Raw genomic sequence first — 21,625 nt, 5'->3', positions numbered from 1 at the left:
AAGACTGCTTAAAATGGTGCTAGAAATCCAGAAGATTTTCTGTGAGGCATAAATGGGTCTTTAAATACCTCTAATGGTGTCCTCTCCAGGTAGATTATACTGTTGTTTTATCATTCATTTCATGTCACTTGTGTTTTAAATTTCAGTGGTATCGGAGGTTGCTCAGTCTCCAGAAAGAGACATTCCAGAAGGAAACAATTAAATGAAACCAAACTAAGGCCACTTTAATTCTAAATAACAGTGTCCACACAGGTATTTAATGTAGACACGTCCTGAGTCGTACTTTACTCTGTGAGGTATGATGATTGGATTATTTTTGTTGCTGGTCTTTGCTTTTATCCAATTGATTGATGGTTATTTTTTATGATGAGATGTCCTAAATTGTCACTTCCTTTGTCTCACAAGTGAGGTCTATACAGCATTCTATATGCATGCAATAAATAAATAATAATACCCTTATTTTGACCTTCTGCTTGGCATTATGTTTTCCTAAGTCTATTTTACATTACATTAAATTAAATTGTGAATCATGTGAAGTTCATTTTATGCCCACAAATATGCATCGAGTAACTCCAGCAAAGTCAATGAGAATTATGGGCATGCGTCTGAGAGCAGGATATGGTCCATTTGCTTCTTTTGATCTATTTTCCAGGGTGTGGCAATGCAAATCTGATCAAGGTGCAGGTGACTTTATCATCCAGATCATTCATGAAAATATAGTGACCCCTGTAAAATCCAATTTGATAACTCTTCCCATCAAAAACCACTAGCTATATCATTTTTTATCTCCTCCTTTATATATGTTACCCTTCTACCTGTCAGAGTTGGCAGCAACAAGGGCCGGGTTCAGTATCTAGGGGTTCCATTCCAATAACACAACGCAAAACCGGCTCAAGCCCCCACCCAGTGACCTGGGACAAATATCTACCACCCCCGCTGGGCGCCTCCAAGAGGCAATACTTCCCCTCTCGCAAGCACATAGTCTGAGTGTAGCAAAAAGCCTTTTAATAACAGAGAGAAACAATGTGGCATTATGTTGGGGAAACACCACCAACAGGATTCATAACACAACCCACGAGCAAAACCCACGCCAAGCAAATTGGGGCATGTCCTTTCCCTTTGGTTCTTGAGTCCAGTAACCCAAAATCACCCAAAGTCCCAAAAGTCCAACGACCCAAAAGTCTCTGTCCTTGGTCAGGGCAGCCCCAGATTTCAAAAGTTTATCTGCAGAGTTTTTACCTCCCAACCTGGGTGGAGATTGGGTGGGGGGGTGTTAAGGGGCACCTTACATGGTCCAACACTGATAGCCCCACCTCTCCATGGGGCTCCGCTCCACCAGCCACTCTGCTCACCATCCCGCAAACTGAACTGCTCCGCCAGCCGCTCTGCTCCACTCGCTGTCTCGCAAACTGCTCTGCCAGCCTTGGGACTGCTTTTAATCAGACTGCATCTTTCAGATTTTTCTTAGTTTTTCATGTGGAACTATCAAATCTAAAATGATTAAGTCCCCTGCATTCACCCACCCTGTAATTTTGGCATAGAAAGACAGTATGGTCTAAGGAACTGAGCAGAGAGGGGGTAAGTGCCAAAAACTTGTGAATTCTGCTCTTGACTCTGCCATTCATTTAATCTGTGGCCATGAGCAAGGCACCTAACCTCTGGGCTAAACTTTAAAAGAATCTCAGTCCATCCTGTAAATTTGCAGATGTGATTTTGTGTCTACAGTTAATTACAGCCACATTTTGAATCCTGCAATGAATTGTGGATGCAAATAGCCATGAACCTGATTTGCAGCTACAATCAGATGGCTACATTATCTCTCATTTTTGCCTTCATTTAGTTGCAGGCACAAAATTGTAAACTAACTTTCTAGGGTTTTATAAAGGTGTCCATCACTGCAGGATAAAACAGAGTCCACTTTTCAAAATTACTTCTTTTTCTTTTTCCTCATCTATAAAATGTGGGATAATAATACTTACCCTTCTACTTAGTAGGTGTGTTGTGAGGCTTAACTAGTTAATGTTTGTAAAGCTCTTGGAAAAGATCAAGTGTTATATTCAGTAAAAGCTGTTTAAATATTTTCTTCCATTACTACAAATATAGGAAATATTTGCTCAGAGTGGCTAGATCTCACCTACCTGTAAAAAGTAAAAAGACATTTAACTTTCAACCCCCCCTTCTCTCCCCCCCCATATGTAAGTGCTAAGGATCATTAGTTTTGCCTAGGGGGACTCTTAGTTTTCTCTGGCATGAACCCATGTTACCTCTTATCAGATGTAAGGGCTCCACAGTCTAGTCCTATGTCTCTGCCTTTTCAGTACTTCACACACTGATTATTTCTGTTTGTTCTGTGATTTTTCTCAGTATTGGAATTAAACAAACTAGTGGGTTATTTCCTGGTTCTCCTCTCCTTTTTTACACTTGTGTGCTAGTAGGATATTTCCTTTTCCCCAGTTTTCTGCAACCTCCATGAATTTTCAGAGATGATAGCTAATGGTTCTTCATTTTCTTGCAGTAGTTACTACTACTTATTTATAGCTCCTGAGGTGTGTCATCCAGTCCCAGTGATGCTGTATGTAACAAGCAAGTGATAGCAGGTGTCATCTTCCACTTATCGATCATGGAGCGTGTTTTATCTTCACCTCTCTCCTCACCTGATGATTTATATTAGATGCTGAGTATAAATATTCCTTTATTCCATTAACCTATAGCATTGAATTGTTAAGTATTTCACTGCTAGTATACACTTCCATTATATTCCTCTTCCTTGTCCCTTCTAACCTAATTGTAGCCTTCAGTACCAACATTCTCGCTATGTGATTTATCCCACCAATTTTTTACTGCCAACCAAGCCATAACTCTTTATTCCTGTTTGTTTCCCATGATCCTGGTAATTGACACTTCAGAAATGTATTGTTCATTTCCTTCCTACAGTATCATTTGCTTTATCCTTTCCTCTTGTGTTTTCTGTTTATTCTTTCTGCCACATATGGATGCACTCTTCCCCCTCACTTTCTATTTTAAAACCCACCTGGGAAATCTTAGCTAGTCTTGAACCCAGGTGGTTTGCTCTGCATCTGCTCAAGTGGAAGATGTCATATCTGAATAGTCCCCTTGTACTAGAGTAGCATAACCAGTTCTTCATGGCTTAAAATACAGCCTTATTAGCAGACTCATTGATACATTGTGCTTGCTGAAGTGCATACACATCTGCAAGACACCGCAGTGTCTTCTGAAACTGGGACCAAGGTTCACTAGAGTAGCAAGACTATTTCTTCATGAATTAAAATACAGCTTTATTAGCAGACCCAGTGAACCATTGTGCTTGATGAAATACATACATATCTGCAGGACACCCCAGTGGAACCAAGGCTTTTACCATCACAGTATTATGGAAGCATCTGGGTAGATTCCCCCTCTAGGGAGTATTGGTGCTTTCTGCTTTAGGTATGTGGATTATTGATATTTTGCTTTCCTAAAGTTTGGCATGCTGTTAAGAAACTTACAAGGACTGGCAATACTAGGGCTTAGAAGTCTGAAAACTTTGTTTCTTTATTGGGATGAGAAAAGAGAAGAGAAGAGGTGCATGTTTAAAGATGCTATGAAAGGCTTTTGTAGATACTTTTAAACATTGTGTTAAAGATTCCAAGTCCACTAACCGAAGTCATTACCACGTGATGGCTTTTCAGTGGCTGACTTAGAGTGAATTGGCGATCTCACTCCAGTTCTTAATTATCATGTGCCCACATCACAGAATCAAAACTAGCACTAATTCACATTTTTATGGGAGTGCAAGCTGAGAGACCAAAGAGCTAATAGGCATGGAAATTAATCTACATACTTTTCTTCTTTCCTCATAATTAAGATTGAGTCACATCAGCAGGGCAGTGTATGGAAACCTATTCCAATAATTGTGCTGAGCTGTTCTGTGGTCAAATGATGATTAATAATATGCTTTTATTGTGCTTTTCATCAGAAAGGGTCTAAAATGCTTTATAAACTACACTCATTCAGACCATGGCATTGCGACTGCATCTGGGTTGGACAAGGGCAGCCAGGTAGCCAGTTCAAAGCATACTGCTCAAGAGCATTGAGAGGGGAGAGAGTGGTGCATAGGTCTCTGTGCAGGCCCTGCTGCCCTGGGGTGAATTTTACCCTCACAAAAATATACGTAGAGCAGGGGTGGGCAAACTTTTTGGCCTGAGGGCCACATCTGGGTATTTAAATTGTATGGCAGGCCATGAATGCTCATGGAATTGGGATGGGGGTGCAGGAGGGGTTGAGGGCTCTGGCTGGGGGAGCTGGCTCTGGGGCAGGGCCAGAAATGAGGAGTTCAGGATGTGGGAGCTGGCTCTGGGCTGGGGCAGAGGGTTGGGATGCGGGGTGTGTGTGTGTGTGTGTGAGGGCTCCGGCTGGGGGTGCGGGCTCTGGGATGGGGCTGGGGATGAGGGGTTGGGGGTGCAGAAGGGTGCTCCGGGCTGGGACCGAGGGATTCGGAGGGCAGGAGGGGGATCAGGGCTGGAGCAGGGGGTTGGCGCGTGGGAGGGGGTCGGGTGCAGGCTCCGGGCGGCGCTTACCTCAAGCAGCTCCCGGAAGCAGCAGCATGTCCCAACTCCGGCTCCTAGCGGAGGCGTGGCCAGGCGACTCTGCACACTGCCCTGTCCACAGGTGCCACCCCTGCAGCTCCCATTGGCCAATGGGAGCTGCAGGGCACTGTGCGGAGCCATGGCACGGAGTGGGGACATGCTGCTGCTTCCAGGAGCTGTGCGGAGCCATGGCACATGCAGAGCGGGGCAAGTCCCCGACCCCGCTCCCCAGCTGGAGTGAGACAAGCCCTGAACCCCAGCGGGAGCTTGAGGGCTGGATTAAAACATCTGAAGGGCCTGATGCGGCCCCTGGGCCATAGGTTGCCCACCCCTGATGTAGAGACTTAAAAACAAGATATTTGAAAAGAAACTCTCCTTTCCCGTAACCACCAAGACCTGAGTTAGGGTGTCATTGCCACCCATGTAAGAGTTGGTGTCTAATATAAAAGGGTAGGAAAATGATTTGCTTTAGGTCTCATTGGCTTAATCAGTGCTTGAAGGAAAAACACAGAAATCAAATCCTGAAATCAAATCCTGTCACTAATAGGAAGAGGAAAGGATTAAAAAAAACCCTGATTTTAAAATGTAAGTTTATAGTTGTTAAGTATTCCTATGTAACGTCCTTAGGTACTAATTTGGGGTATGAGATATTTCCAGTGTCTTAGGGTATTGTGCAGATGGGGACAGCCTGCTTAGAGCAGAAGCAGTATTGTTCCTGTCATAAATAGAAAGGGAAGGGTAAACCCCTTTAAAATCCCTCCTGGCCAGAGGAAATCTCCTCTCACCTGTAAAGGGTTAAGAAGCTAAAGGTAACCTCGCTGGCACCTGACCAAAATGACCAATGAGGAGACAAGATACTTTCAAAAGCTGGTAGGAGGGAGAGAAACAAAGGGTTTGTGTGTCTGTCTACATTTTGTCTTTGCTGGGGATAGACCAGGAATGAAGCCTTAGAACTTTTAGTAAGTAATCTAGCTAGGTATGTGTTAGATTATGATTTCTTTAAATGGCTGAGAAAAGAATTGTGCTGAATAGAATAACTATTTCTGTCTGTGTATCTTTTTTGTAACTTAAGGTTTTTGCCTAGAGGGGTTCTCTATGTTTTGAATCTAATTACCCTGTAAGGTATTTACCATCCTGATTTTACAGGGGGGATTTCTTATTTCTAATTCTATTTTTATTAAAAGTCTTCTTGTAAGAAAACTGAATGCTTTTTCATTGTTCTCAGATCCAGGGGTTTGGGTCTGTGGTCACCTATGCAAATTGGTGAGGCTTTTTACCAAACCTTGTCCAGGAAGTAGGGTGCAAGGTTTTTGGGAAGTATTTTGGGGGGAAAGATGTGTCCAAACAGCCCTTCCCCAGTAACCAGTATTTGTTTGGTGGTGGTAGCGGCCAATCCAAGGACAAAAGGGTGGAATATTTTGTACCTTGGGGAAGTTTTGACCTAAGCTGGTAAAGATAAGCTTAGGAGGTTTTTCATGCAGGTCCCCACATCTGTACCCTAGAGTTCAGAGTGGGGGAGGAACCTTGACATGGTGGCAGAGTGGTGGGATTAACCTGAAATCATTTTGAGATCCAGTTGAGATTTTTTTGAACTAAAAATACAGATTTTTAAAAAGGAGATTTTTTTTTCTCTTTCCTTTGGAAAGGAAGTCCAGAAGCAGCTGAAACTGAAAGCAGCTTGGTTTTTTCTCTGCTTTGTGGCCAAGCAGAGACAAAAGGGGATTATCTTTGTGAATTGCAGGTTTTCTTTGCCTGGAGGCAGGGTACTTAACTCCTGCAGGGAAATTCACAGTCTTCCAACCCAGAGTTTTTTTTTCCCTAAAAGTAAATAGAAGGGGGGGTGTTCTACCCATTTGCCTGGAGACAAGTGGCAGGGTTTTTTTTTTTGGATTTTGAGTTTTTACAAGGAGCACAAGTTTAAAAAGGAAACTTGTTTTTTCTTTGGGCTGGGTAAACAGGTTTCCAAGTAGTTGGAAGTTTTTTGCTTTGATTTGGGCCCAGAGCAGAGACAAGGGAATTGTCTTTTTCTGTAGGCTGACAATCACTATCAGAGAATAGGTATTCTATTCCAGCACAGCAAAATTTTACAGCCAAGTTTTGTTTGTTTATTTCTAAACTTTGGGTGTAAAGTTAGTTAAAAACAGAGAGGTTAGAATGACCAAATCCGCGGCTCGACTACAGCTGGAATTAGCCAGATTTCAGGCTGAGGAAAGACAAAGGGAACATGAAAGACAGATAGAACTCATGCGGCTGAAGAAGGAGGAGAAGGAACAAGAAAGGGAGGCAGCGAAAGAGGCAGAACAACACCAAGCGGCTGCTCACAGGAGAGCTATGGAAGCAAGGGACAAAGAACTGGAGGAGAAGGAAAAAGAGAGGAAGTATGTGGAGGAGATAGAGAAGATAAAGGCTCAGCAGAATATCCCAACAAACCCTAGCAATCCTTCTCCAAGTACCACTTCCCATCCCAGAAAGTTCCCCACCTACAAGGCAGGCGATGATACTGAGGCCTTCCTAGAAAACTTCGAAAGGGCCTGCCTTGGGTACAACATCTCTACTGACCAATACATGGTAGAGCTGAGGCCACAGCTCAGTGGACCCTTAGCTGAGGTGGCAGCTGAAATGCCTAAAGAACACATGAACAAGTATGAACTGTTTAAATCCAAGGCGAGAGTCAGAATGGGGATAACACCCGAGCATTCTCGTCGGAGGTTCAGAGCCCTAAGGTGGAAACCAGATGTGTCATTTACCCGACATGCCTACCACATTGTGAAACATTGGGATGCCTGGATATCAGGAGCAAGTGTTGAATCTCCAGTAGATGTGCCCTTCCTAATGCAAATGGAACAGTTCTTAGAGGGTGTTCCTGAGGAAATAGAAAGATACATCCTAGATGGGAAGCCCAAAACTGTAATCGAGGCAGGAGAGATTGGAGCCAGATGGGTGGAGGTGGCAGAGAAGAAAAAAACTGGTCGCAGTTGGAGCGGAGACCAGAAGGGACAACCCCAGACCACACCCTATTACCGGGGGCCGCCCAAAGCCCCACCTACCTCCCAAAGAACCCTCCAGACCCCTTATCGTCCCACCACCCCGTTCTCCAGCAACCCTCCTCGCCCCAGTGACCCATCAGCTGGACGATGTTTTAAATGTAACGAGCTGGGGCATGTAAAGGCCAACTGCCCCAAGAACCCCAACAGATTACAGTTTATTGCACCGGAATCACACCAGAGGTCCACAGGCCCAGATACCTCCCAGATACCCTTGGAGCGGAGGGAAACTGTGAGTGTGGGCGGGAAGAAGGTCACCGCGTGGAGGGACACCGGAGCACAAGTGTCAGCTATCCATGCTTCCTTAGTGGACCCCAATTTAATCAACCCAGAGATCCAAGTGACGATTCAACCCTTCAAGTCCAACTCTTTCAATTTGCCTACAGCCAAGTTGCCTGTCCAGTACAAGGGCTGGTCCGGAACGTGGACTTTTGCAGTCTATGATGATTATCCCATCCCCATGCTGTTGGGGGAAGACTTGGCCAATCATGTGAAGCAGGCCAAGAGGGTGGGAACGGTCACCCGCAGCCAGGCTAAACAAGCCGTGAGGCCTAGCTCTGTTCCGAAAACTTCTATCAGGACCCGGTCAGAGGTGATGGACCCGGACCCCAGACCAATGTCTGCAACAGCAGTAGTGGATCCAGTCCCAGAGACCCAGACGGAACCAGTCCCAGAACCGGAACCAGCCGAACAACCAACACCAGACCCATTGCCAGCACTGAATCCAGTACTTGCAACCTCAACACCAGAGGGCCCCACCGACCCTGAACTGGCAGCAGCCAATAACCCGACACAAGAGGCTCAGCCGGAGCCTGAACCCCAACATAGTGCACCAGCGGAGAGCGGTTCACAGTCAACAGAAACAGCTCCATCCCCTATATCGCTTCCAGAGGGACCAAGCCTAGGTCCACAATCCAATGAGGAACTGATGTCTCCAGCATCAAGGGAACAGTTCCAGACCGAACAGGAAGCAGATGAAAGCCTCCAGAGAGCTTGGACGGCGGCACGGAGCAACCCACCGCCTCTCAGCTCTTCTAATCGATCCAGGTTTGTTGTAGAAAGAGGACTTTTATACAAGGAAACTCTTTCTGGTGGACACCAGGAAGACTGGCATCCTCAGAGACAGTTGGTAGTTCCAACTAAATACCGGGCCAAGCTCTTGAGCTTAGCCCATGATCACCCTAGTGGCCATGCTGGGGTGAACAGGACCAAAGACCGTTTGGGGGGGTCATTCCACTGGGAGGGAATGGGCAAGGATGTTTCTACTTATGTCCAGTCTTGTGAGGTGTGCCAAAGAGTGGGAAAGCCCCAAGACCAGGTCAAAGCCCCTCTCCAGCCACTCCCCATCATTGAAGTTCCATTTCAGCGAGTAGCTGTGGATATTCTGGGTCCTTTTCCGAAAAAGACACCCAGAGGAAAGCAGTACATACTGACTTTCATGGATTTTGCCACCCGATGGCCGGAAGCAGTAGCTCTAAGCAACACCAGGGCTAAAAGTGTGTGCCAGGCACTAGCAGACATTTTTGCCAGGGTAGGTTGGCCCTCCGACATCCTCACAGATGCAGGGACTAATTTCCTGGCAGGAACTATGAAAAACCTTTGGGAAGCTCATGGGGTAAATCACTTGGTTGCCACTCCTTACCACCATCAAACAAATGGCATGGTGGAGAAGTTTAATGGAACTTTGGGGGCCATGATACGTAAATTCGTAAATGAGCACTCCAATGATTGGGACCTAGTGTTGCAGCAGTTGCTCTTTGCCTACAGAGCTGTACCACACCCCAGTTTAGGGTTTTCCCCATTTGAACTTGTATATGGCCGTGAGGTTAAGGGGCCATTGCAGTTGGTGAAGCAGCAATGGGAGGGATTTACACCTTCACCAGGAACTAACATTCTGGACTTTGTAACCAACCTACAAAACACCCTCCGAACCTCTTTAGCCCTTGCTAAAGAAAACTTACAGGATGCTCAAAAAGAGCAAAAAGCCTGGTATGATAAACATGCCAGAGAGCGTTCCTTCAAAGTAGGGGACCAGGTCATGGTCTTAAAGGCGCTCCAGGCCCATAAAATGGAAGCATCGTGGGAAGGGCCGTTCACGGTCCAGGAGCGCCTGGGAGCTGTTAATTATCTCATAGCATTCCCCACCTCCAACCGAAAGCCTAAGGTGTACCATATTAATTCTCTAAAGCCCTTTTATTCCAGAGAATTAAAGGTTTGTCAGTTTACAGCCCAGGGAGGAGACGACGCTGAGTGGCCTGAAGGTGTCTACTACGAAGGGAAATGTGCTGGTGGTGTGGAAGAGGTGAACCTCTCCATGACCCTTGGGCGTATGCAGCGACAGCAGATCCAGGAGCTGTGCACTAGCTACGCGCCAACGTTCTCAGCCACCCCAGGACTGACTGAACGGGCATATCACTCCATTGACACAGGTAATGCTCGCCCAATTAGAGTCCAACCTTACCGGGTGTCTCCTCAAGCTAGAACTGCTATAGAACGGGAGATCCGGGATATGTTACAGATGGGTGTAATCCGCCCCTCTGAAAGTGCATGGGCATCTCCAGTGGTTCTAGTTCCCAAACCAGATGGGGAAATACGTTTTTGCGTGGACTACCGTAAGCTAAATGCTGTAACTCGCCCAGACAACTATCCAATGCCACGCACAGATGAACTATTAGAGAAACTGGGACGGGCCCAGTTCATCTCTACCTTGGACTTAACCAAGGGGTACTGGCAGGTACCGCTAGATGAATCTGCCAAGGAAAGGTCAGCCTTCACCACACATCTCGGGCTGTATGAATTTAATGTACTCCCTTTCGGGCTGCGAAATGCACCCGCCACCTTCCAAAGACTTGTAGATGGTCTCCTAGCGGGATTAGGAGAATATGCAGTCGCCTACCTTGACGATGTGGCCATATTTTCGGATTCCTGGGCAGACCACCTGGAACATCTACAAAAAGTCCTTGAGCGCATAAGGGAGGCAGGACTAACTGTTAAGGCTAAGAAGTGTCAAATAGGCCTAAACAGAGTGACTTACCTTGGACACCAGGTGGGTCAAGGAACTATCAGCCCCCTACAGGCCAAAGTGGATGCTATCCAAAAGTGGCCTGTCCCAAAGTCAAAGAAACAGGTTCAATCCTTCTTAGGCTTGGCCGGTTATTACAGACGATTTGTACCGCACTACAGCCAAATCGCCGCCCCACTGACAGACCTAACCAAAAAGAAACAGCCAAATGCTGTTCGGTGGACCGAAAAGTGTCAGAAGGCCTTTAACAAGCTAAAAGCGACCCTCATGTCTGACCCTGTACTAAGGGCCCCAGACTTTGACAAACCGTTCCTAGTAACCACAGATGCGTCCGAGCGTGGTGTGGGAGCAGTTTTAATGCAGAAAGGACCTGATCAAGAATTCCACCCTGTAGTGTTCCTCAGCAAAAAACTGTCTGAGAGGGAAAGCAACTGGTCAATCACTGAAAAAGAATGTTACGCCATTGTCTACGCTCTGGAAAAGCTACGCCCATATGTTTGGGGATGGCGTTTCCACCTGCAAACCGACCATGCTGCACTGAAGTGGCTTCACACCGTCAAAGAAAACAACAAAAAACTTCTTCGGTGGAGTTTAGCTCTCCAAGATTTTGATTTCGACATCCAACACATCTCAGGAGCTTCTAACAAAGTGGCTGATGCACTCTCACGTGAAAGTTTCCCAGACTCAACTGGTTAAAATCGTCCTTGAGATGTGGAAAATATTGTTAGTCTTTATGTACTTGGTAGCATATTTAGAGATGCATGTGTCTTATTAACTCTGTTTTCCTAGAGCTCCAGGAAGAAATCCCAGCCAGTGTTTCACCCTAGCTGAGATTTGGGGGGCGTGTCATAAATAGAAAGGGAAGGGTAAACCCCTTTAAAATCCCTCCTGGCCAGAGGAAATCTCCTCTCACCTGTAAAGGGTTAAGAAGCTAAAGGTAACCTCGCTGGCACCTGACCAAAATGACCAATGAGGAGACAAGATACTTTCAAAAGCTGGTAGGAGGGAGAGAAACAAAGGGTTTGTGTGTCTGTCTACATTTTGTCTTTGCTGGGGATAGACCAGGAATGAAGCCTTAGAACTTTTAGTAAGTAATCTAGCTAGGTATGTGTTAGATTATGATTTCTTTAAATGGCTGAGAAAAGAATTGTGCTGAATAGAATAACTATTTCTGTCTGTGTATCTTTTTTGTAACTTAAGGTTTTTGCCTAGAGGGGTTCTCTATGTTTTGAATCTAATTACCCTGTAAGGTATTTACCATCCTGATTTTACAGGGGGGATTTCTTATTTCTAATTCTATTTTTATTAAAAGTCTTCTTGTAAGAAAACTGAATGCTTTTTCATTGTTCTCAGATCCAGGGGTTTGGGTCTGTGGTCACCTATGCAAATTGGTGAGGCTTTTTACCAAACCTTGTCCAGGAAGTAGGGTGCAAGGTTTTTGGGAAGTATTTTGGGGGGAAAGACGTGTCCAAACAGCTCTTCCCCAGTAACCAGTATTTGTTTGGTGGTGGTAGCGGCCAATCCAAGGACAAAAGGGTGGAATATTTTGTACCTTGGGGAAGTTTTGACCTAAGCTGGTAAAGATAAGCTTAGGAGGTTTTTCATGCAGGTCCCCACATCTGTACCCTAGAGTTCAGAGTGGGGGAGGAACCTTGACAGTTCCATTGCATGAGGGTTCCAAGCCTCTATTTGCCAGAAGTGGGAGTGGATGACGGGATGGATCACTCAATGATTGCTCTGCTCTGTTCATTCCCTCTGAAGCACCTGGCATTGGCCTTTGTCTGAAGACAGGATACTGAGCTAGATGGACCATTGGTCAGACCCTGTACGGCTGTTCTTATGGTTGTTATATGATCTTATGAGGGTGGGTAGTATTCAGAATCCCCATTCTGTGCAAGGCAGAACCCAGCTCTCCTGGACACCCTGGCATGCTGGTGTATGACTGACATTTGGGGGTAGCAGGGTTGGGGCAGAGAAAGAGAAAAGTTATGCTGGCTCTTCCCTTTTTCTGCCATGTAGAGGACTGCAAGCAGCTTAAAGACTATTCCAGGCCCCATGTCTCTGCTGCTGCCCTGCAGTCTGCTAGGGATGTGGGTAGGTTTTTTCCTTCCCAGCTCTGGAGTAATTCTCCAGCACATGGGCCAGTTGCTCAGGCTGTCTGCTTGGGAATGATTTGAGGCTTAAGTGGGGCACAGGGCTTGGGAGTGGGCATTCTCCACCAAAGCAGATTTTACTCTTTATTAGAGGGGGGGAAATGGATGATCTAAACAGGAAGTGCTTTCAATGGAATTAACAGTTCAGTATGTCCATGTGCTCTGTCACAAATAGGTGAACAAGTTTATATTAATTTAAATTCCCACCTGTGGAAGAAAATACACAGAAAAAACAGTGTATAAATTACATTTCCATGGGGTGGTTGAAGATTTACAAAGGAGATAGAAGGAGTTGCCTGTCTCTCACCACAGGTATAAAATGTCGAAATCTTCCTTCACTGAGTCATGATCATCAGTGAATTGTATATTTAAAGGAAACTGTGTTTCTCTTTCAAGGATTTCCAATTTTAATTTATTATTATTGCACATAAATATTAGATTATAGGGAGTGGGAACTATGAGGGATGGGCAACTGAAGATATCTCCAACCTAGACTTTGAAGCAACTCAAGCAGACCAAGATTTCTGAAGTTTCCAGAAAGTTCAGTTAATTTTATTGTTTCTCAATCTCATGCACTGCCTAATTTCGACCCAAAGTGGAAGTGCCATAATATCAAGAGAAAAGCTTTTCTCAGATTCTGCCCCCACAGCTCATGTTGAGAAGCACCTTACACAGTGAGTCGCCCTGGGAAGTAAGGGTGGCGGAATTTGGCCCATAGTGTATCCAACTCAGCCAGCAGGAAGCTGTAGAGGAAATCTCACAAGAAAGCATGTTCTCTTCAAATGTACATGTCAAGGCACCTCTTCTGCATGATGATGAACACCTCCTGTTAGTTGCTGAGCATTCTTAACTACCATTGCAACCAATAAAAATTAAGGGCACTCAGCAACTGGTAGGAGCGTCTCAGAATTTTATAAAGTTTATCTATCATTAGTAAGTAGATACTGTGAATGGTTCTAACCACATTCTTCTATTGAGTAATAATTATGCATTGATTACATGGCAACTGATTTTCATTAGGCTAAGAGAATATTATTTTAATTTTGAAATGTCTTTACTATATTTATTCTTTCACAGGTTCTTCATCTGCTCCTGTATTTCTCTCTCACTACATGCTCCATCAGCAGCCAGCACATCGTGACTACTTTCCACCACTCCAGTTTGTTACACTTTCAGTTGTACCCTAAATGCTCTTCAATAACCAGGATACACCAGCATCGTCTGCTTTAAAGAGTATGATGTAGCAAAGCTGCTGACACTTGCTTCCAATCATTTATGTCCCTTTCAGAAGAGAGTTGTATAATTGTTGATCATCCTGCTGGACAATACCTCAAATCCCCACTGGACTGTGCCCCAGGAGCGTTAGCAGTAGAGAAAAGATTTGGACATAGTTGGAGAAAGATGCACATCCTCTGCATGAATCAGAATCATAGAGACGTCTGGAAGCAGACATTTACATGGTTCAGTTGAAGTGTGAAGGAGTGCCGTGTGGAAATTCTTCACAAAGTCACTACTATCTCCCACAAAGCTGTAACTTACCCTCTCATTATGCTGAATGTTTCAGTGAGTCATTCGGCAGGTAAAAGAACTTTCCCAGTCCTGAATTATATAAGCACATATGTCTCTTCAGATGCTAATGGAAGGTGGAGAAAGTCTAGTCCATGAATTGCTGGCAATGAATAGCCATTTAGGCTCAAATTAAAGCAACATTCCTCATCTTCAGAAATTTATTTGGATACATAAACCTAATATTAAGTGACATTTGTGTTTTTCATTTTCTTGAGCAAATACTTTTGAATATGGTTTTATAGAGTCGTGATTACAGAGTACTCTAAATTATACTCATAAGTAAAAAGGTTAAAGCTTAATGTTTAATCTGTCAACATCTCTGTTATAAATGAGAGATATTGTATGTTGTTTCCTTTGGAATTAATTATTTTTATTATCCTGGTCTCTTGTAAAACAGAATTAAGATATTTGAATTCATGTGTATTTTAAAGTGTCCAACATTAACATTAAAATTTTATATTTTAAAAAAGTAAAATATCTGTTTGTTCGTTTAATTATATTTTGACAAACACCAGAAAGAGGGAAATGCGCAGCTATTTTTTTTAAGATGAAAAAGGACTGAAGTATATTTGTGCATGTAGATTGAGAAAGCTACTTCTAGAGTATGTACGATCCTGCTTGTACATGTGTCATTTTATTCAACTGTATAGTCCCATTTGAGGCCCATGGGCTCTGCACGTGAGCTTTAATGTTTGCAGGATTGTGGCCTTATCAGCAGAAACACCTGAGCACTGTGCCTTTCATACTGCACTGACCCAAGCATTAGAGTGGCTGGAGCAGGAGGCAGAAAGATCTAGAGTCTGTTCCTATCTCTTCCACAGACTTATTCTGTTACCTTCAGCAAAGCATGTGACTTCTCTGTCCATTCCCTGTCTGCAGTAAGATGATGATAATACCTACATGTCTGAGGTATTGTGAGGTTAAAGTGCCTTGAGATTCTCTTCTGGAAGAAGCTATAGAAATATTATTATTGCTCTCAGTTCTCAAGTTCTCTGTATTTCTCCCCCACACTTGCAAAGAAAGTGGGAGCTTCTCCAGATCCAGGCTGCAAGAGTTCCCCAAAGTGGCTGCAGGGGGAGAGACTTATCTGCTTAGTGACTCATTTTCCAATGGTGTGAGGTTTTGGGGGTTTGTTGTAATTTTCTGGAAGCAGTGGAGACCTGCTGTTTGCATTTGTGGCAGAGTATATGTATTCCTCACTGAGATTTGCAGCAATTCAATTCAACTGCTTCTCTGGAGTGAGGAAAGGGAACTTCCTACATCCTTGAGAGATTTCAGAGTGGTAGCCATGTTAGTCTGTATCAGCAAAAAGAACGAGGAGTACTTGTGGCACCTTAGAGACTAACAAATTTATTTGAGCATAAGCTTTCGTGGGATAAAACCCACTTCATCGGATGCATGCACTGGAAAATACAGTAGGAAGATATATATATACACAGAGAACATGAAAAAATGGGTGTTGCCATACACTCTATAATGAAAGTGATCAATTAAGGTGAGCTTTTATCAGTCGGAGAAAAAAATCTTTGTAGTGATAATCAGAATGGCCCATTTCCAACAGTTGACAAGAAGGTGAGAGTAACAGTAGGGGGAGAAATAATCTGTTTCTTCACTTCAGCAGGTGGGTATTCTAGTTGTAAGAACGCTCGATAGAGATCTTGTAGGTGTTTGTCTCTGTCTGAGGGGTTGGAGCAAATGTGGTTGTATCTTAGAGCTTGGCTGTAGACAATGGATCATGTGGTGTGGTCTGGATGAAAGCTGAAGGCATGTAGGTAAGTATAGCGGTCAGTAGGTTTCCGGTATAGGGTGGTATTTATGTGACCATTGCTTATTGGCACTGTAGTGTCCAGGAAGTGGATCTCTTGTGTGGACTGGTCCATGCTGAAGTTGATGGTGGGGTGGAAATTGTTGAAATCCTGGTGGAATTCCTCAAGGGCTTCTTTTCCATGGGTTCTGTCATAAATATAAAGGGAAGGATAACCATCTTTCTGTCTACAGTGCTATAAAATCCCTCCTGGCCAGAGGCAAAACCCTTTCACCTGTAAAGGGTTAAGAAGCTAAGGTAACCTCATTGGCACCTGACCCAAAATGACAAATGAGGGGACAAGATATTTGCAAAATCTGGAGCAGGGGGGACAAAGGGTTTTTGTGTGGTCTGTCTGTGTGGTATCTTTGCCGGGAACAGATCAAGGATGCAAGTTCTCCAACTCCTGTAAAGTTAGTAAGTAATCTAGCTAGAAAATTCGCTGTGCTGGAGGGAATGTATATTCCCTTTTTTGTGTCTTTTGTAACTTAAGGTTTTGCCTAGAGGGATTTTCTATGTTTTGAATCTGATTACCCTGTAAAGTATTTACCATCCTGATTTTACAGAGGTGATTCTTTTACCTTTTCTTTAAATAAAATTCTTCTTTTAAGAACCTGATTGATTTTTCATTGTTCTTAAGATCCAAGGATTTGGGTCTGTATTCACCTGTACCAATTGGTGAGGATATTATTATCAAGCCTTCTCCAGAAAAGGGGGTGTAGGGCTTGGGGGAATATTTTGGGGGAATAGGACTCCAAGTGGTTGTTTCCCTGTTCTTTGTCTAAAATACTTGGTGGTGGCAGTGTTTTACCTAATCCAAGGGCAAAGACTTCGTGCCTTGGGGAAGTTTTAACCTAAGCTGGTAGAAATAAGCTTAGGGGGTCCTTCATGTGGGTCCCCACATCTGTACCCTAGAGTCCAGAGTGGGGAAGGAACCTTGACAGGTCCAGAAGATGAAGATGTCATCAATGTAGCGCAAGTAGAGATGAGAGCTGAGGAAGCGTTGTTCTAAGTCAGCCATAAAAATGTTGGCATACTGTGGGGCCATGTGGGTACCCATAGCAGTGCCACTGACTTGAAGGTATACATTGTCCCCAAATGTGAAATAGTTATGGGTGAGGACAAAGTCACAAAGTTCAGCCACCAGGTTTGCCGGACATTATCGGGGATACTGTTCCTGGTGGCTTGTAGTCCATCTTTGTGTGGAATGTTGGTGTAGAGGGCTTCTACATCCATAGTGGCCAGGATGGTGTTTTCTGGAAGATCACCGATGGATTGTCATTTCCTCAGGAAGTCAGTGGTGTCTCAAAGATAGCTGGGAGTGCTGATAGCGTAGGGCCTGAGGAGGGAGTCTACATAGCCAGACAATCCTGCTGTCAAGGTGCCAGTGAGAGAGTGTTTTAGCTGCCAGTTATATACAGGGCCATTGCCAGCCTCTTCCCAGTGGGCTGGGGCTGAGGTTTGTCAGACAAAAAATTAGGGGGGCATCGCCATGAGGTCCTGTCACACTCTGTGTCCCTGCCCTGTGGCCAGATTGGAGGTCAGAAGCCGGAGTCAGGCAATGTGCGGCGCTGGCTACTCACAGCTGGTAAGAGCTGCCCGGGCAGGGGGACCCAGCTCCAGAGCTGGTAGAGCCCTCAGGGAGCAGCGAGAGTGGGGGGCAGGGCCCAGGCTGGAGCAGGTCAATCTGGCCCGCTGTGGGCAGCCCTGGACCCATCACCTGCCCTGGGTAGTGCACTCCAACGCATGGGGAAACAGGCCATGGCTGCTCTCGGGCACCCTGGCACCCTGCCTGGGCTTACTTCTCCACTGCTGCTGAAGCTGGGCATCTGGCCAGCAGCAGCTGCTCTCTCCGCTCTGCCTTCAGAGCTGGGTGGCTGGAGATCAGCACCTGCTACGGGAGGTGTATGTGTGTGGGGGGCCTAAGGCAAATTTTGGTGTAGCTGTAGCCCCTGCAAGCTCCTCCCCCCATACTTCCCAGTGCTGCCCCTGGGTATGGAGGAAGAGCATCCAGGTATAGCTATTTATGGTCTTCCAACAGAGCAAGAAGTGACTGGGAGCAAGCCAGAAGCTTGCATAATGGGAAGAGTTGTGTTGTCCTACATGCCATATGAGCACTTCTCTGGCGATCCCATGGCAAGATGCAGAATTGTAGGTTTTATCCAAAGGGAAAAAGTACGTGTCTAGCCCATCTGTTTGCAATGAAAGCCTTTTGAATGTGAACTACTGTAGGGTTCCCTTCTTCTTTTTAGGCAGTGAGCGGTATGAAATTCCCTCGTTTATTCAGTAGGAGCCTAATGGTGATATTTATATCTCCATCACATTAATTGTTTGACTGCTAATAGCTGGAAGTTTTTGCTATAGTTATTGTGGGTGGCATCTGGGACACTAAGTGGAGATTGCTACCCTTTTATTGTCAGTCTGAGAGCGGAAAAGAGGGCAGGTTTTTGAGGTTCTCTTTGGCTTTGCTTTCTTCTGATCAGATGGGACAGTTTGACTGGAAAAAAGGAGCTGTTTGGTTTCACTCAGAGGCAAGGGAACCGCTTTGTTTACTACCATGATGGGGGAGAATAGTTTGGCTACCACCCATAGTAATGGCCACTGAGAAAATGGAAGTATTTCCTCTTACCCTTCCCATAGAATCTGAGTACCAAAGATGCTTTTAAGCAATGGAAAGACCAGTGTAGCCAGGTTTGGATGAGATTCAGGGTTTGGTTTAGCTTATTATAGGAAGAAGGGCCAATCGATATGGTTGGCTTTGAGTTTTCCTCCTCCTCTTCCCCCAAAGATTTCTGTTTCTGGGTACTTATGCCAGACTCAGTTCTTCATTAAACACCATACAATAGGGTCTCTCTCAATCTTTAATCAGCCAAGTACTTAAATCCACTTGGCAACTCTTGCAGCTATTGGTTCCCACTACTCCCTGGCTCTAGCACCCGGTAGCAAGTGCACTCAGGTATCAGGTAGGGAACACTCCAGTAAGTTCAGATGGTGATTTCTTTAGGTTTAGGAAATAAGGTGAGGCCTTATCACCTTTTGGAGCTCTATATACTGCAATCAGGCTAGACAGAGTCTCTGCAGACTCTTTGGAAAACAGTGACGTGTTGGAGATGATAGATTTCCGATTCAGAATTGCAGTCACATTGCATTGCTCCCTAGTATAGACAGACCACAAGTTCACAATGCATCCATGTATGTAAATGAATGAGCTTATAGATAATTATTTGCAGGCAAAAACCTTGTTTACCTAGCTTTAAAGCTGAAAGAATTGGGTGCTTATTCTAGCCAAAATTAAACTTATCCTTGTGGTGCCATCCTGAATCTATTAAACTTATTAACATATGTCATCTGTCTCCCACATGGAGATGTATTAAACTCAATAGGACTTAGTAAGGGACTAAGTACAAGTGCTGTAGCAATTGTTAGCAGAATCACGGCCTTAGCATTTAGTCTCTACTCCTGCTGTTCAGAAGATAAAGAGTAAAAGGTTCTCAGGGACAGATGGAAACTAGACTTTCCTCAGATGAGCCAGATCATTTAACAGATACAGTTTTAAAATAGAAAAAGTGTAGTTTGATTTACTTCCTGCCAAAAAGAAACCATAGAAGGACAGAGGAAATAACAGCAAATGATGCAGAAGCTCACAGTGTAGAGGGTAAAAATAAGATATGGAAAAAAAGCATTTGGGCACATTGTCAAGTGAGTACAAAGTGAAAACAGCATGAAAAAAGAAAAGCAGCAAGAAATTATAGAACAGCAAATAGGTACAGAAAACATAATGTGGAACTCAGAAGTGACAGGAAGCATAACTCTAGGTATGGAAGATGGCGTTAACAGTTAACATTACTATCAGCAACAAATGAATAGTGACTTTGGAGGGGGGAATACTTGTTTTATTTGCAATTTCATACATTTAAGATCCATGTCAAATAATTTTACATTATTTCACTTATTTTATTTAAATGTGCCTCTGATACAAGATTGCACAAGTCTATCAGGTATTGGGAAGAGGTTGTTTATAAGGGGTATGTTGTCCTTTAGTTGAACATGCTTTATGGACATAACTTGTTTCTTGGTATGTGGAAGATTATCCCCATTAAAATGGGCCTGATGATTCCACAGAGATCTATGGGCAAAGCATGTCCCACATGGATGGTGATTAACCATTCACATATAGTGCCATAGGAATTGCCATATTGTATCAGATCATTGGGCCATGAAGTCCAGTATCCTGTTTCTGACAATGGCCAGTGCCAGAGGCTTCAGAGGAAGGTAGAAAAAAACCTGTTCTCTATGTATATAAATCTCCCCACTGTATTTTCCACTGAATGCATCCGATGAAGTGAGCTGTAGCTCACGAAAGCTTATGCTCAAATAAATTTGTTAGTCTCTAAGGTGCCACAAGTACTCCTTTTCTTTTTGTTCTAGAAAAAGTTTCCTCCTAATCTCTAATAGTTGTGCCTTAATCATGTGGGTTTACATTATTTCCCCAATTCTATTTTTAACAGTATAATTCTAGACAGTCTTTTTATCCAAACTAATATTTACTGCATTTAATGCATCCGAGGGTGCTGAGGGAGTTGGTTGATGTGATTGCAGAACCATTGCCATTATCTTTGAAAATTCGTGGTGATCGGGGGAGGCCCTGGATGATGGGAAAAAGGCAAATATAGTGCCCATATTTAAAAAAGGGAAGAAAGAGAACCCGGGGAGCTACAGACCAGTCAGCCTCACTTCAGACCCTGGCAAAATCATGGAGTAGGTCCTCAAGGAATCCATTTTGAAGCACTTGGAGGAGAGGAAGGTGATCAGGAACAGTCAACATGGATTCACCAAGGGCAAATCATGCCTGTCCAACCTGATTGCCTTCTATGATGAGATAACTGGTTCTGTGGATAAGGGGAAAGTGGTGGATGTGATATATCTTGACTTTAGCAAAGCTTTCAATATGATCTCCCACAGTATTCTTGCCAGCAAGTTAAAAACGTATGGATTGGATGAATGGATAGAAAGCTGGCTAGATTATCAGGATCAACAAGTAGTGATCAACAGCTCGATGTCTATTTGGCAGCCGGTAGCAAGCGGAGTGCCCCAGGGGTCGATCCTGGGGCCGGTTTTGTTCAACATCTTTATTATTAATCTGGATGATGGAATTAATTGCACTTTCAGCAAATTTGCAGATGACACTAAACTGGGGGGAGAGGTAGATATGCTGGGGGGTAGGGATAGGGTCCAGAGTGACCTAAACAAATTGGAGGATTGGGCCAAAAGAAATCAGATGAGGTTCAACAAGGACAAGTGCAGAGTTCTGCACTTAGGAAGGAAGAATCCCATGCACCACTACAGGCTGGGGACTGACTGGCTAAGCGGCAGTTCTGCAGAAAATGACCTGCGGATTACAGTGGATGAGAAGCTGGATATGAGTCAGCAGTGTGCCCTTGTTGCCA

The 21,625-nt window shown here is 44.4% G+C and overlaps 2 protein-coding genes across 9 annotated transcripts in view; both read left to right on the top strand.

The window, feature by feature from the left end:
• Window positions 1–21,625, top strand: part of DLG2 (discs large MAGUK scaffold protein 2) — a 1,447,004-nt gene that overhangs the window by 85,209 nt on the left and 1,340,170 nt on the right. The window lies entirely within an intron of this gene.
• MMP24OS (MMP24 opposite strand) lies at window positions 7,206–14,634 on the top strand. The gene is made up of 2 exons (XM_074953520.1): window positions 7,206–8,677; window positions 13,883–14,634. The coding sequence occupies exons 1-2, from the start codon at window positions 7,206–7,208 to the stop codon at window positions 13,944–13,946; spliced, it is 1,536 nt and encodes a 511-aa protein (XP_074809621.1). The 3' UTR covers window positions 13,947–14,634.

Source organism: Natator depressus, chromosome 1 (genome assembly GCF_965152275.1).
Source record: "Natator depressus isolate rNatDep1 chromosome 1, rNatDep2.hap1, whole genome shotgun sequence".
NCBI classification, from domain to species: domain Eukaryota; kingdom Metazoa; phylum Chordata; order Testudines; family Cheloniidae; genus Natator; species Natator depressus.
This window is presented reverse-complemented; position numbering and strand designations above follow the sequence as displayed.